At 43.4% G+C, this 16875-nt stretch overlaps 1 protein-coding gene across 2 annotated transcripts in view; it reads left to right on the top strand.

Annotated features, from left to right (window-relative positions):
- The first annotated feature begins 1030 nt into the window (after positions 1-1030).
- DEPDC5 (DEP domain containing 5, GATOR1 subcomplex subunit) overlaps positions 1031-16875 on the top strand; it is a 75110-nt gene continuing 59265 nt past the window's right edge. For both annotated transcript variants that reach the window (XM_028480312.2, XM_028480313.2), the window contains exons 1-8: positions 1031-1179; positions 1869-1986; positions 5380-5467; positions 6076-6122; positions 7296-7381; positions 8053-8136; positions 9487-9536; positions 13671-13740. In XM_028480312.2, coding sequence (XP_028336113.1) covers positions 1929-1986; positions 5380-5467; positions 6076-6122; positions 7296-7381; positions 8053-8136; positions 9487-9536; positions 13671-13740 — 483 coding nt within the window. In that variant the 5' untranslated portion in view covers positions 1031-1179; positions 1869-1928. The remainder of the gene's footprint in view (positions 1180-1868; positions 1987-5379; positions 5468-6075; positions 6123-7295; positions 7382-8052; positions 8137-9486; positions 9537-13670; positions 13741-16875) is intronic.

Genomic DNA, 16875 nt, shown 5'->3' with positions numbered 1-16875 from the left:
CTGCTTGATTACATGTTTTTCTTTACTATTAAAAAATTACAATTATTTAAGAGTTATTTAACTTCCGAATCGAATCCTTCACTCACTCCCCAGTCCCTCTGTGGTATGTGATGCTTTTTTTATTTCAACATTCAGAAAATTTCTGAAAACCGTAGGTCAATTAGATGGAGCTGGCAACTTGCCAGGAGCCCTTGGCCAGCTTCAGGCACTGCCCACACAGCTCTGATTTTTAACTTGAGAAGAGAAAGATGTCCCAACAGATAAGGGCTTAGGCTGCACCCTTGGGTGAGACACGAGGATGCTGGTTAAACGCTCAGCCTTCGGAGCCAAGTTGGACTCCACTGGGTCAAGAGCTGTCCTTGGAGGAGTTTGGTGTCCTCAGCCTGTTCCCCTGTCTGTGAAATGAAATAGTATCTGCCACCTAAAAGGGATGTGACGATTACATAAGAATGTGAAAGCTATGGTAGCTATTATTAACAACCAGAGAAGCACGGAACACCACATGGGGTTTGGAAGGATTTGAAAAGGCCCCCAAGTGGATACTTCCCAGCAGGGGCCATTGCACGTGCTTAGCCCTTTGCATTTTACAAAAGTTCTCCCAGAAACTCTATTTTGTGCCTCTCAGTAGCCCTGGCAGGCCTGGCGAGGGTCCATAACATCGTTTACAGATCCGGGGACATTCGCCCGAGTTTGCCCTGTTGAGGAAATCACTAGGTCGGAAGCGAACCGCTTGTGCTAGGATCCATTTCGGAACGTCTGGGAGGAAAAGGATTTCCTGTCCCGGGACGACGGCCCTCAGGCTCGGGACGGGGAAACGCAGGTGGGTAGCCCGTCCTACAGGCCGCACGAGAGGCCCCGCCCCCGGCACGAGCCCCGGATGGGGAAGTGGCGCGGACACCGAGACGAGGCGGAGGCCCGGCCAGAGCGGCCCAGGGCGGGTGGGCGGGGAGGGGGCGGTGCCCCGGGGCGGTGCCCCGGGGCGGAGCCACCGGAGCAGCGCGGCTTCTCAGGTGAGCGCTTGGTGGCCGGGGCGGGCTGGCTGGCGCCTGGAGCTCGGGCTCGGGATCTGCACAGGCTCTGCGGGCGTAGGCGGGGCGTCCCGAGGAGGCGCGGGGGCCCTGGCCAGGGTCCGGCCCTCGGAACCTCGGCCTCAAGAGGGAAGGGGCTCCGGAGCTGCGGGTGAGTGGAACTGCCTGCCCGGGGCCCGGGTTTGGAGATCAGGAGGGAGGGGGCCGGGGCCCAGGTTGGAAACCTGGCCCCACCCGCAACCCCCTGTGTGACCTTAGGCAAGTCTCTCTCCGTCTCTGAGCCTCCGTGGCATCAGCTATGAAATGAGGGTGGGGGCTGCGGGGAGGAACCACTGAGAGTTTGTGCAGATGGAGGTTTGGGGAATGAGCCTTCCTCTATTTACACTCTCCTTGCCCAGGACATCGATGGCGAAACGTGAGCAGTGGGAATGCCTCTCTGTCTCAGAGACCTTGGGCAAGTCCCTTGCGCTGGCTCTCACTTTCCTCATCTACAGATTGTGTGCCTAACCTCTTTTAAGATCTCTTTAATATTTGGGTGTTATTGGTTTATATAGAGGCAAGGTAATGAATGCCTCATTCACTCCAAGTTTTCCCTTTAGGGTGTGATAAAATATCTTCTTGGAGGTTGGACTAGACCCTGGCCCGAATTCCCTTTCGTTCCCAGATTCATTGGTTCTGTTTGTTCAACGTCCCTCCTGGTAATTGGAGGAGTGATTTCATCCGAGGGTTGGTGCCACCTCTCAGCTGAGCAAGGGCAGTATTTTCACTGCCCTGAAATCAAAGAGCAGTTGCAAAGAAAAGTCTGACATTCCAGCCTTTTTGTTTGTGTTTCACTGGCAGGGAGGCAAGATGATTTCTCTCCCCCAAGCTTGGAACAGCTGAAGGAAACAACAGTACAAGATGAGAACAACAAAGGTCTACAAACTTGTCATCCACAAGAAGGGCTTTGGGGGCAGTGGTCAGTATTGATTGGTCTTAAGGGGGTTGTGTAAGTTGGCCGAGGTTCTGATGTGTCCGGTGCCTTGAAATTTTCAAACTGACTCGTGACAATCGACAATCGAGGCTAGGCAGGTAGCTTGACTGAGTGAAGCAGCAAGTGTGATACTGTAGTGGGGAGAGTAGCAGGCCCCTTCTAGAAGCATTTGCATCTTGCATTTTAACAAACTGTGAATATTGCCAGCTTACTACTCTTCATTTGTTTTTGTTTTTAAAATTTTTTTATTAACATACAGTTAATTTACAGTGTTGTGTTTCAGGTGTATATAGCAAAGTGATTCAGATATATAGATTTATATACCTATATATATGTATATATAGATTTTTTTTAGATATTCTTTTCCATTACAGGTTACTACAAGATATTGAATATAGTTCTCTGTGCTAAGTCCTTTGTTGATTTGTTTGTATCTTTTTATTACATATTTACTGTGTATGTTCTGTAAAATTCCAGTATGCACTGGTTTGGCAGATAAGAGAAACTTATGTTTAATGAAAGAGAAGTAGTGGATGTGCATAAGACAGGTATGATCAAAGCATGAACCTTTGCCTGGCTCTGAAGCACAGTGAGATGGGGCAGGACACAGCATCTTGTCCTGTGTTAAACATGAATCCTGGTATCAGCTCTGCCTCTAACTTTCCCTGTGACCTCGGGCAAGCCCTTAGTTTACCTTAGCTACAAATTCCAGCTCTTTAGAATAATTTCTCCATTTCTCTAAGCACCTTGAGTCTATAAACCTGTAGAATAGGAAAGCACCTACTCATGTGATTTTTTTTTCTTTTGTAAAGGAGTAAATTTCCCTCTGTCCTAACAACCTTATTTGCTTCAGAAATTAGAATTAACAACACAGTGAGTGTTTTTAAAATTGTATTTTAGTATGCATTTGTTCCTGTGTTATATATGTATAAGCCACCCAAAGGCAAGGACTGCCAAAAAGAGAAAATAATAGTTTCTATATCATAAGGCCTTATGGGAATAAAGTAAAATGATGTATGTATAGTATTTAGTAGAGTACCAGGCTCCTTCGACCTGCTTAATAAATGTAGCCATTGTAATTACCAGGACAAGGATATACTAAGCATTGCTATATTTAAAACACTATTTCTGCTAAAACCACAGTCTATTGTTAACACTGTACTTTGTATGCAGCTGAAGCTGCCTAAACGTTTGTGGAGCAGAATTGAACACACAACAGAAATAACTTTTGACAGAGGAGGGAAGGATACAAGGATACAGTATATACAGTTATACAATGTATGTGAGTCTTCTTTTTCATATGTACAAGACAAAGGTAGCTCTGTGCTGTACCCAGTCTGCTGCAGAACTATAAAGAAAAATAAATAAATAAAATACATCCAGCAATATTACTCAGTCATAAAAAAGAATGAAATACTGCCATTTGTAGCAACATGGATGGATGTAGAGAATATTATGCTTAGTGAAATAAGTCAGACAAAGACAAATACTATATTATATCACTTATGTGTGGAATCTAAAAAATAATACAAATGAATGTACATGTAAAACAGAAACAGAGGGCTTCCCTGGTGGTGCAGTGGTTAAGAATCCACCTGCCAATGCAGGGAACAGAGGTTTGAGCCCTGGTCCGGGAAGATCCCACATGCTGCGGAGCAACTAAGCCCATGTGCTACAACTACTGAGCCTGTGCTCTAGACCTCAAGAGCCACAACTGCTGAGCCCGCGTGCCACAACTACTGAAGCCTGCACACCTAGAGCCTGTGCTCCGCAACAAGAGAAGCCAACGCGATGAGAAGCCCACGCCTGCAACGAAGAGTAGCTTCCACTCGCCACTACTAGAGAAAGCTTGCGCGCGGCAACAAAGACCCAATGCAGCCATAAATAAATAAATGAATAAATAAATTTATAAAAAAAAGGAACAGAAACAGACTCACAGACATAGAAAACAAACCTGTGGTTACCAAAGGGGGAAGGGACAATTAGGCGTATGGGATTAACAGATACAAACTACTATATATAGATAAACAACAAGGATATACTACATAGCACAGGGAATACACCTGTTATCTTGTAATAACCTATAATGGAATATATTCTGCAAAAATACTGAATCACTATGCTGAACAACTGAAAACTAACACAATATTGTAAATCAACTGTATTTCAATGAGTAAAGTAAAAATCAAATTTAAAAAATACATCCAACAAGTATTTATTAAGTACATACCTGTACCAAACATAAAGATTTTGAATATGACAAGGTCCCTTCTCCCTACGGAGCTTTCAGCTTGATGAGACAGACATGCAAAAAGGAAATGATAAAATGGAGCAGGAAGGAATATGTGTTCAGGGAGCTTAATTCAGACTGTGGAAGTTAGGGGAAGACTTCATAGAGGATTTGGTATACATCTGTCAATGGAAACAATATACAAAAAAAAAAAAAAGCAACTGTGGGATTAACCCAGTACTTCGCTTTCCTAGGCTGAATTTTTGTTGGGTCTGATTATATTTGAAATCTGGACATACCTATTTGTCATGGTTTTAGCATAACTGAAGGCCATGTCTTTCCCTAAAAGCTAAAACAAACAAAAAAATCACCCTATCTTTATGATCCTGAGTTTGTTATATTTGAAAGAATTCTCCCCCACCCCCAGTGGGGGGCAGGGGTAGATAAACATGAAATCACATTCTCCTTATATTTTAAGGGTCTCATTGGACTCTAATGTGAACTGATATATGAAGCTTTCCCCTGATCAGGTGCTGCCCTCCAAAGTCCAGGGTGTTTTATCTGGCTTGATTTTCATGTATAAGAGGTGGTTTGTTTAGGAACCCTGGACTAGTAACCAGTCCTGGTGTACTGTTACTAGCTATCTACCCTTTGGCAATTTGCTTTATCTCCTAGGTCATTTCCTTGCTTCTGCTAGATCCAAAGATTTATTGTGAGGGTCACATTCAGACAGTATTTTGAGAAGTTCTGCGAACACTGTAAATAGAAAGGATTTTGCTGTACGTGGGACCCTGGCTGTTTTGTTCCTGGCATATGCCAGATACATGCTATTTGAGGGAGTAAAGGATTGCTGCAGAGGCCTAATTCCCAGAGAAGAGTTACCCTCTCCTTGGGAGCAGTGGGCTAGTAGGAAAAGCTCTGGAGACAAAGGTCCCCGAACACCGTCCCCCTCAACTACTCACTAGCTCTGGATTCCTGTGCAAATCCTTAAGTTGAGCTAAATCTCAATTTTAAATGGAACTTCATCTTGCGAGATGGGGTCATAATACCAAATGATGGGGTTGTAAGGACCCCACATGAGAACATACACAGCAACCTGCTGCCTAAGTGAGTTCTTTGCTGCCTGAGATGGCTGAATTGTCTTTCAGATGATGAACTAGTCGTGAACCCCAAAGTGTTTCCTTACATCAAGCTTGGAGACATTGTGGAGATTGCTCACCCCAACGATGAGTACAGGTGAGCGTCCGACAGGAGCAGGGAACTAACTGGGCAGCCTGCTCTTTCCAGGTGATATTTTGTCTAAGGGGATTGAAGGGGAAGATGGCTCTTTGCCTTTGGATAAAAATGCTCCTGCCCTCCAGGATTTGATAAACCAATCATCTTTTAAAGAGTGGTCCAGGGCTTCCCTGGTGGCGCAGTGGTTGGGAGTCCGCCTGCCGATGCGGGGCACACGGGTTCGTGCCCCGGTCCGGGAGGATCCCACGTGCCGCGGAGCGGCTGGGCCCATGAGCCATGGCCGCTGGGCCTGCGTGTCTGGAGCCTGTGCTCCGCAACAGGAGAGGCCGCAGCGGTGGGAGGCCCGCGTACCACAAAATAAATAAATAAATAAATAAAGAGTGGTCCATTCTTTTTGTTTTTAAAGCTGAGTTAACAATTCTGTAGCATTTATCCATTTCCTTGAATACAAGTGCAGGGTTTGTTTTCTAAGGGAACTTTCTCCCCTTGTTGTGCTGCCAGTTAGAATATGTCCAGAGGGATCTGTTTGTGTTTTGTGGGTGGTGAAGAAAGCTGGTTAGTTACTGCTGACAACATCCCTTCTCTCTGTTGCTCTTTTTTTCCCCCAGCCCTCTGCTTTTGCAGGTCAAGTCACTTAAGGAGGATTTGCAGAAAGGTAAAAATTCCATCTCGCTTCTCTAAGATTTTTACACTTTACTGTTTGAGAAACTGTAAGAAACCCCTCTTCACAATCTCTGGGAATGAGGGCACAGTACTTCTCTCCTTATCATATTGTGTTCCCGCTAAAAAAAAAAAAAAATTGTCAGATATCAAAACTGCCAAGGAATCTCATTTGTCAGCATCTTGAGGGCACTGAAAAAACTATATTTAGAGTCAAGAGGACGGTTAATCTGAATAGGTGAAGCTTTACACTTCAAAAAGATTGTTGGCAAAGCATGCTTTTCTCAATATTATATTTTCTTCACAAAATATTTAAGTACCTACTTTGGGTCAGGGCAGGGGAGGAACATATATTGTTGATTACCTGCCACTTGTGCAAGGCACTGTACTAGGAGCTGTTTGTCATTTATCTTTCTTGATTTTCCCACCAACTCTTGAGAGAGTGAGGAAACTTTGTCTTACCGGTATGAGTGGGCTTGCCTGGAGTCAGTAAGTGAAGGAGCCAGAGCAGTGATTCTACTTACTCATTCTGGATCCAAATCCTTTCTTTTTTCCTCTAATGACTATACCATACTGATCAAGGAACTAAAATGTTTATTGATAGCTAATAAAGTATTTCCTTAAGTGGCACTTAAAAGAAAAACTTTTAATTTGCTCTAAAGGATTTTGGTGTCAGCCACTTTTTTTGTATTTTTTAACTTGTTGGGAAAACAGTCAGTAAAATCCACATCCTGAGTGTCCTTCTTACTGTTACCTCATCTCCTGCCACTTGCTAAGTTTCTTACTTACCAGACTTAAGGGCTCATCGAAAAGTTTATTTCTTCCTTAACTACCCCTGCTACTTTCATTCCAAAAGAGAAAGGATCTCTCTCCTCTTCTGAATTTTCACAACCCTTCGAACTTTCTTATGTTGCTTCTTAATTTCTTTCCTTTCTCTCTCTCTGTCTGTCTCTATCTCTGTCTCTCTGTATTATTTGTTGTCTCTCTCATTTTTTAATTGCTTGGGTTCAGGTCTTATTTCACCTGAAAAGCAGAGAACTCTCTAAGTTTTAAGCTGCTGAAGGCTGAGAACATGTCTCGCCCTTGGCAAAGGATGTTGTTTGTTGAATGTCTGAGTAGTTATGAATTCGAGTATATTTACCTGATCCAGATTCCTTCTCCGTTTCAGAAACTATCAGTGTGGACCAGACCGTGACTCAAGTGTTTCGGCTAAGACCTTATCAAGATGTGTATGTGAATGTCGTAGACCCTAAGGTGTGTCTTTGTTCTGGATTTGAATATCTTTTGAGGAATGATTAACACCCTTCCTCAAGATTAGGTCTCTAAGGAAATAATGAGTTACCTAAGTATAGTGTTAGGCTATTAAATACGTGGTCATACATAGGTCATTTAGATTATAGGTAGAATGTAGGTTGCATTTAAAATCCTCACCCCTTTTAAAAAATCTTGTCGTAAAAAGATTCTGTATGTATATGTGTGTTTGTGAAGCTAAATGTAAAATTTTCTGTAAAAATACTAACATTTCTTTATGTGTTCTTTTTTTTCTTTGAGAAATGATGCTATAAAATTAAGAGGTAAAAATCGTTGTCCAAAAGATATTATTGACATTATCTAGGGAAATAAAGCCCACAGTTCAATGTCATGTTGGGGTGCCAGAATCAAGACTGAAACACAGAATCACTACTCTGGTGCCCTTTGCACTTAACCATGCACGATACAGCAGCTATAGTATCTATTGGAGACTTACCTGTCCTCCAAAGCCTTCTTGGGCAGGGTAAAATTCTGTTTGTCAGCGTTCTACTACTGAATGGTCTTCCAGTAGTTGTCCTTTTGTCAAAAGGTTTCTCCATGGTGAGTGAGTGTTATCTTAGACTATAAAGTATGGCAGAGTAAAGCAGAGACATATATTTGATTATCCCTTTTAGGATGTGACCCTTGACCTAGTGGAATTAACCTTTAAGGATCAGTATATTGGCCGTGGGGATATGTGGCGACTGAAGAAAAGTTTGGTAAGATATTATTTTTTAAAAAGTCTGTTACTTTTTCCATTATGTTAATAATCCATGTCACCAGGGAGATGTAGATCTAGTATGGAGAAGAGTATAAAATCCTTTCTGATTCCAGCATCACAGACAATTATTATAAACATGTTGTATATCTCCTCCCATTCTCTTTTCATGGTTTTTATAAGCTTTGTTTTGCTTGTTTGTTATCAGAGTTTTACTCTGCATTTTTGGTTTGAATGGGGAGAGTGTAATATTATTTTACATTTGAACTTTAGTTTTCAGGTTTTCACTCGATCTCTTTTGCTTCTCACATCTCCTCTTGTGGACAGGCATTTATTACCCTGAATTTATAGATGTGAAAACTGAAATTGAGGAGTTAAGATGAGAAAGCTAGTAAGCAATTGACTCTGGGCTGGAACCCAGATCTTTTTTTTTTTTAAACATTTAAAAAAATTAATTTATTTATTTTGTTTATTTATTTTTGGCTACGTTGGGTCTCCGTTGCTGCGCGCGGGCTTTCTCCAGTTGCAGCAAGCGGGGGCTACTCTTCATTGCGGTGCGCGGGCTTCTCATTGTGGTGGCTCCTTTTGTTGTGGAGCATGGGCTCGAAGTGTGCAGGCTTCAGTAGTTGTGGCACACAGGCTCAGTAGTTGTGGCTTGTGGGCTCTAGAGCACAGGCTCAGTAGTTGTGGTGCATGGGCTCTTCCCGTACCAGGGCTCGAACCCATGTCCCCAGCATTGGCAGGTGGATTCTTAACCACTGCGCCACCAGGGAAGTCCCTGGAACCCAGATCTTGTTCCTTCCAGGTTAGACTGCTTTTTTGCTTTACCCTCCTTCCATTTTCCTTGTTTATTTATTTTTAATGGACATTTTCCACTGAACATGATCAGTTCATCAGAATTGTGAGCTGCTGCTGAAAATTCTCCTTTTGGACTTTTTGGCTATTATGAAACAACAAATCATAGGTAGAATGTCCACACAGTGTATATTTTCAGAAAGAGATATCTTTGCTCATGTTTTATTTGGTGGGAGAAGGTTCCATTTTCTAAAATGAGAAATAAATGTTCCATATGTAAATGTACATATGTATGCAAGTGTATGTGAACATAAGTATACTACTGAAGCTGGCCACTTATTATCCACCTGGTCTTTACTATTGTCTATACTTGCCAAACCCATAAGAACCTGCTGTTATAACTGCCCCAGCAGGTTTTCCTATGGGATAAATCTATTACTCCCATGTTAATTGAACTTTGGGTTTATAGAAGAGATTTGAAAGCCAGGAGACGTTCTTTGTGACCTTTCATGGCCTTGATGTATTGTTGAGTCTCTCTCTCTCTCTTTTCCCTTAGGTCAGCACATGTGCCTATATCACTCAGAAGGTGGAATTTGCTGGCATCAGGTAGATACTATGTCACTCTTGATTTATTAGCTCGTAACTGGGGATAGCATGTAGTGCAGTAACTGCTACATACAGCCTTTGAGGCATGTGGACGTCCTTATAATAAAATACACAATAGCTTAAAACGTTAGATTGTGGTAGCTAAAACAATCCAAAAAACCCCGAAATGCACTATAGTAGTTTTAAGATGGGTGGATGTTGCTGAAGCCTCCTGGTATTCTGAACAAAGGAGGGATAGACTCACAATTTTAGAACTGGAAAAAGCCTTAGATGAACATATTTCATCAAACTTTCTTGTTTTACAGTTTAAGAAACAGGTTTGGAGACATAAAATGACTAGCACAATAGTTCCTGATTTGCTGCCTTTTTAGAGATATCACATTGCTCTTGATTTATTAAAATGATTTCTGTATTTCAGTTTGTGAAGAAGAGAGAAAAGGGGACTTTTTGAAACCCCCTCTAAATTCAAAAAGCAAAATATCCACATAGTGAAGGCTTAACAGCACCAAAAAAGTGTGTAAGAAATATGTCCTTTTCCTTAGAGGAAACTGTGTCTTTCTTGAAATTTACTTTATATACTCAAGCATATTTACATCTGGTTGACTCACTTTTTTTTTTTTTTTTTTTTGTGGTACGAGGGCCTCTCACTGTTGTGGCCTCTCCCGTTGTGGAGCACAGGCTCCGGATGCGCAGGCTCAGCGGCCATGGCTCACGGGCCCAGCCGCTCCACGGCATGTGGGATCCTCCCGGACCGGGGCACGAACCCGTGTCCCCTGCATCGGCAGGCGGACTCTCAACCACTGCGCCACCAGGGAAGCCCTGGTTGACTCACTTTTAATGTGAGATTGACCACTGGATTCTGGTGCTGCAGCCTGGTCCCCTGTTATGAAATTCCCCATCAGCTTTTCACAGAATGGTTTCATCTGTTGATGATTATTGCAAGATGGTGATTTTCTAATTCAGCCATTCCTCCTACCTTTATTGTCCGGAACCCTTTTGTAAAGACCTTTCACCAGCAATGAGGGCTATTTCGTTAGTCTGAATTACTGATCCTGAAAGAAAGAAAGGATAAAAGATTCATTTTTTTCTTTCTAAAAGGGGATGTTTTAGAAGTTGTTATAAGGTCAAAAATTCTTTGAAAAAATTTTAACAACTAAAGCACAGTTCAAGAAGTGACGAAGTCTCAAGCAGAACAAGAAGTGCAACCTATTTATGCCATCAAATACAAGCTGGTCTCTCCCAGGTGGTGGGCCAGGAGTCAGGAAACCTGTATTCCATTCCAGCAGCACCAGTGGTTAGCAGGGTGATGCTGGGCAGCTCAGGGAGTCTCTGCATCTGTTCCTCTGCAAAATGAAGTGGTAGGTTTAGGATCTTTTTCTGTAAAGGACCAGGTAGTAAATATTTTAGACTTTGGGCCACGTGGGTCTCAAGTCTCTGTTGCAAATTTTTTTTTTTTTTAACATTTAAAAATGTAAAATCTACCCTTAGCTGTGGGCCATACAAAAACAGGAGATGGGCTGGATTTGGCCTGCAGGCTACAGTTTGATGAGTCCTGGTTTAGAAACCCTCCCAGAATCCCTTTCATAATTAAATTCCTTGTTTCTCCAGGTAAGTGCCTTCATACACCCTGACATAATGTCAGTTTTAGACTTTTCAAGATCTGTCCTAATATTTTGCTCATTCATGGTTAAATGTAAACCACAAAATCTTCTACCATTTTTCCAAAATATTTATAGTCTTTCTACATTGAATCAAAAGTCACTTTCTTTTCCAAAAAAAAAAAAAATATGTTCTGGGCCTCATATGAGAAAATAAAATCAAATCATAATAAATTATTAGAGAATTTCTCTGTAATTTAGCCTTTTAATCTGGTAATTTAGTCAACAGTTAAGGACATAGTTTCATTACCTTGAGACCCTACCTTTGAAATGTTATTTTTCCTTAAAGGTAAACATTTTGTTTTTATCTCAGTAAATTCACAATGTATTCTTTTAAAAAAAAAAAAACTTCAAAATCAGTATTTTAAAAAATTGAAGAAAAATTTTATTTTATTTTTATTTATTTATTTTTTTTGTGGTACGCGGGCCTCTCACTGTTGCGGCCTCTCCCGTTGCGGAGCACAGGCTCCGGACGCACAGGCTCAGCGGCCATGGCTCACGGGCCCAGCCGCTCCGCGGCACGTGGGATCTTCCCGGACCGGGGCATGAACCCGTGTCCCCTGCATCGGCAGGCAGATTCTCAACCACTGCGCCACCAGGGAAGCCCCGAAGAAAAATTTTAAGGAAAAATATTGCACTAAAATCTATCTCCTAGCAGTTAGCACTCTGCTATTTTAAAATATTGAACTTAGATGAAATAAGTCAGGCAGAGAAAGACAAATGCTGTGTGATATCACTTATATGTGGAATCTAAAAAATACAACAAACTAGTAAATATAACAAAAAGGAAGCAGACTCACAGATATAGAGAACAAACTAGTGGTTACCAGTGAGGAGAGGGAAGTGGGGAAGGACATTATAGGTTGAGGGGAGTGGGAGGTACAAAAAATACTGTGTGATATCACTTATATGTGGAATCTAAAAAATACAACAAACTAGTAAATATAACAAAAAGGAAGCAGACTCACAGATATAGAGAACAAACTAGTGGTTACCAGTGAGGAGAGGGAAGTGGGGAAGGACATTATAGGTTGAGGGGAGTGGGAGGTACAAACTATTAGGTATAATATAAGCTACAAGGATATATCATACAACTGGGGAAATATAGCCAATATTTTATAATAACTATAAATGGAGTATAACCTTTAAAAATTGTGAATCACGGGCTTCCCTGGTGGCGCAGTGGTTGAGAATCCGCCTGCTGATGCAGGGGACACGGGTTCGTGCCCCGGTCCGGGAAGATCCCACATGCTGCGGAGCGGCTGGGCCCGTGAGCCATGGCCACTGGGCCTGCGCGTCCGGAGCCTGTGCTCCGCAAAGGGAGAGGCCACAACAGTGAGAGGCCTGCGTACCACAAAAAAAAAAAAAAAATTGTGAATCAGTATACTATATACCTGTAACATATAGTATTGTACAGCAACTATACTTCAGTAAAAAAATAAATACTTTTTAAAAATTGAACTTAGAAACCTAGTCTATTTGATCTTATTGTGAAGAGATACCATTTTCCCAGATATAATTTTGGGGATTACTGACTAGCTGCCTATTTTTTTTAACTTAAAAAAAATTTTTGTTGTTGTTTTTTCTAACTCACACTCCAGAGGGAGCAACACTGAATAATTTCTAGCCCTGACTTCCCAGCTGTCCTGGGGCAGACAGATCTGTTTGAGAGTCATACTTAAAGCCCATTGGAACATCCAGTTTGGGTGTTTTGCTGCTAGATCTGCCCCACTGCAGAGGATCTTCTGGGATCTTCTCTGACTTGAGCTCTGATTCTATGGTGGCCAGTCTCAACACACCTGTCTGATTATAGAATTAATACTGTCAAGTACCACTTGTTCAGCACATGCTATGTATCAGGCCTATGCTAAGTATTTTTACATACAGTGCTTGCTCATTGTAGACAATATGAAAAACAGAATAAAGAAGCAAGGGGAAAAGACATAATATTACATTACTGAATATTGACATAAAAATTTTTCAGCAAAATGGCCTCCATTGAATGGGGACCCTGTCCCTTTGTGCCCCCTGACTTCTTTCTTGTCTTCTAATTTGATACTGCAAGTGGATCTTGTTTTTGTTGAAACTCATTGACTCAAAGCTGGTGTTAGCAAATTTGTTCATCAGTGCCTCTTAACTGTTTTTGTGACGTGTGCCCTTTTGAGGTTTGCCAGAAGGTACAATTCTGTGCTCAGGAAAGTTTGCATCATTTCAGAGGTTTTGTGGGTTCCCAGAAGCCCTTCCTTCGACCCACATGTTGTCTGCAGACCCCCAAATTAAGAGCTCCTGTTGTACAGATTCAGTGTACTCTGAGAATTCTTTATGTTGTGTAATCTGTTCATGGCCCTCTGGAAATCTGTAACTGGCCAGGTCATTTGGGTGTAAATGATAGAGTAGAGAGAGACACCCCAAAGGCACCCCTGTTTCTTCTCGGTTTATGTAGGACTCGTAATAACACGTGTGCCTCTCCTTTCAGGGCGCAGGCTGGGGAGCTGTGGGTCAAGAATGAGAAGGTCATGTGTGGTTATATAAGCGAAGATACCAGGGTAAGGGTGATAAAGTGCTTTTTTGGGTTTGTTTCCCCGTGGTATTATGTCTATAAGTCGTGAAATCAAAAACAAAACAGAAACCAGCAAAAACTTGATCTCATGATCAAGCTGGTGACCAGCTACTATCTGCTCAGCTGGATAATATTGTAATATAGTTGGAGACTCCTGAAATTCTAGTGTTTTACAGTTGGTTCTCTCCAGTTTGGGGTTGATCTTCATTTTCTTCTGTTTAATATCAGATGTAGAGATGGAACATCTAGCTCGCAGGCTTCTGTGCCCACTAATGCATAGCAAAAGTTAAATTCAGTAGAAGATTGTGTTGGTAAACACGAAGAAAGACCTTTGCCAAGGAATCTCCTCCTGTGACTCTGTTCCAGTTGGAAAAATCCAAACTGAACAGCTGTGAACGTTACCCACGCTGGTGAAAGCACCTGTCTGCTCTTCCGGGTTCCTATCCCCCAGCCTCCCTTGAGAGCAGTGGTTCTCAACCCGGGGGTGATCCTGCCTCCCCAGGGGTCTTTTGACAAAGTCTGGAGACATCTTTGGTCGTCACAACTGGGGTTATGTGGAGGATGCTGCCGAACGCGCTACAGTGTAAAGGACAGCCCTCCAGAACAAAGGGTCACCTGGGCCCCGAGGGCAGTAACATTGTGGGGAACTGTCCTGTGCGTTGTGGAGTGTTCAGCATCCCTGGCTTCTACTCACTAAATGCCAGTAGCACCCAGCCCCACTCCCTGCAAGTCATAACCACCAGAAATGTCGCCAGACATTACCAGATGTCCCCTGGGCAAGCAAAATAGTTGAGAACTTGGGGCCGTTTTTAGAGGTAACCACTATCTGAATTTTATTTTTGTAATTTCCTTGTTTACATAGTGATAATACATATGTATTTTACCCTGCGCAGTATATTATTTGTTTTGCTCACGTTTGAGTTTTATTAAAGTGGATTAAAATGTATTCCCCCCCCCCACTTTAGCTATCTTGTTTGTACTCACTATATTTTTCATCATTGATTAGGAGTATATTTGTTGGGTCATAGGTTCTACTCTGTAAGGTAATGCCAAATTATTTTTCAAATTCTTCGGACCATTTTATACTCCTAGTAGCCATATATAAAATCTTGTTTTTCACTTTTTCCAACACCAGGTCTTAGATTTTGAAAGTTTTTGCCACTCTACTGGGCATACATTGGTATTTTACAGTGATCTTTCCCCCCCAGTTTTCTGGCAATTGACTCTTAAGTATGGCTTATAAAGACCATGATAATTTGGCACATGCTTACCCATGCTTGTGGGATCTTAGTCCCCCGACCAGGGATTGAACCCCGGGGCCAAGGCAGTGAGAGCGCCAAGTCCTAGCCACTGGACCGCCAGGGAATTCCCCATTGAAGGATTTTAAGTCAGGGAGTGTTACCTGAGTTACGCTTTTAAAAGATCACTTATTCATTCAGTTGGATTTTGTTGAACAAAACTCCCAAAGTGGGCTTCCCTGGTGGCGCAGTGGTTAAAGAATCCTCCTGCCAATGCAGGGGACACGGGTTTGAGCCCTGGTCCGGGAAGATCCCACATGCTGTGGAACAACTAAGCCCATGTGCCACAAGTACTGAGCCTGCACTCTGGAGCCCGCAAGCCACAACTACTAAGCCCACGCTCTGCAGCAAGAGAAGCCACCGCAATGAGAAGCCCAAGCATCGCAACAAAGAGTAGCCCTTACTCGCCACAACTAGAGAAAGCCTGCATGCAGCAACGAAGACCCAATGCAACCAAAAATAAATAAAATAAATAACTTTATTAAAAATAATAATAATACTGTATATTAAAAAAAACTCCCAAATTTACAGTGGCAGATTGATACTTAAAGGTCAGCTTTATTCTCTCATATAAAAGAAGTCCAGGGGCTTCCCTGGTGGCGCAGTGGTTGCGCGTCCGCCTGCCGATGCAGGGGAACCGGGTTCACGCCCCGGTCTGGGAGTATCCCACATGCCGCGGAGCGGCTGGGCCCGTGAGCCATGGCCGCTGAGCCTGCGCGTCCGGAGCCTGTGCTCCGCAACGGGAGAGGCCACAACAGAGGGAGGCCCGCATACCACAAAAAAAAAAAAAAAAAGTCCATGGGTAGGCAAATTATGGCTGGTGTGACAGTGTCACAGTTACTGGTGGTCTAAGGCCCCTTCTGCCTTCCTGTTCTGCCTATCTCAGGCTTCCGTGGTCTGGCTGGAGCTGCTGTGACCACATCCATATGCCAGGCAGAGGAGGGAAGAAGGGAAGAAAGACAACGGGGCACCCTCCAGCCGAGTCAGCTTCCTTTCAGGACACACTTCCATTTACACCTTACTTACCAGGGTTGAGTCATGTGGAACTGCTCAGCATGCCTGGAGGTCTGGTCTCTTGGCGGGTCCCTTGCCTCCCAGAATAGAATCGGCCTCCCCTGACTTAGGAAGGAAGGATGTTGGCTAGGTGTCCACAGTACCCTCTGCAGCCCCTCTGGCTCTGGAGCAGAGAGTTGATTGTCGGGGCAAGAGTGGAAGCAGAGAGATGAGTTAGGAAGTTAGAAGGTGGTGGCGTGGGTTAGGCTGGGCACTGGAGCAGGGGAGAGACGGGCAGATTAGTGAAACATTCTGGGGTCAAGTCCACAGAACTTGCTAATGCGTTGGGTGTGAAGAGTGAAGAAAGGAATAATTGAGCACCTGGTGGAGAGATGGTGGTGGTGCTTTCTCCATTTATCATATGGAGAAGGCCGGGGAGGAGTCGTTCAGGGGAACTTCAGTTTGTGAGATGTCTGGACAGCCGAGTGGAAAAATCAGGGGAGGCAGTTGAGTCTGGAGCTAATCTGTCACTTCTCCCATGTAGCCCCCCACCCCGTCCAGCCACGGGAACCGCTCACCATCCCTCCAACATGCAGCATGCTCTCTTGCCTTCGTGTCTTTTTTTGTTTGGTTGGTTTTTTTGTTTTTTTGTTTTTTCCGGTACGCGGGCCTCTCACTGCTGTGGCCTCTCCTGTTGCGGAGCACAGGCTCCGGACGCAGGCCTCTCACTGTTGTGGCCCCTCCGGTTGCGGAGCGCAGGCTCCGGACGCGCAGGCTCAGCCCCATGGCTCACGGGCCCAACCCATCCGCTCCGCGGCATGTGAGATCTT

Source organism: Physeter macrocephalus, chromosome 19 (assembly GCF_002837175.3).
Source record: "Physeter macrocephalus isolate SW-GA chromosome 19, ASM283717v5, whole genome shotgun sequence".
Lineage (NCBI taxonomy): Eukaryota > Metazoa > Chordata > Mammalia > Artiodactyla > Physeteridae > Physeter > Physeter macrocephalus.
The sequence above is the reverse complement of the archived record's forward strand: the minus strand, read 5'-3'. Positions and strand labels throughout refer to the sequence as shown.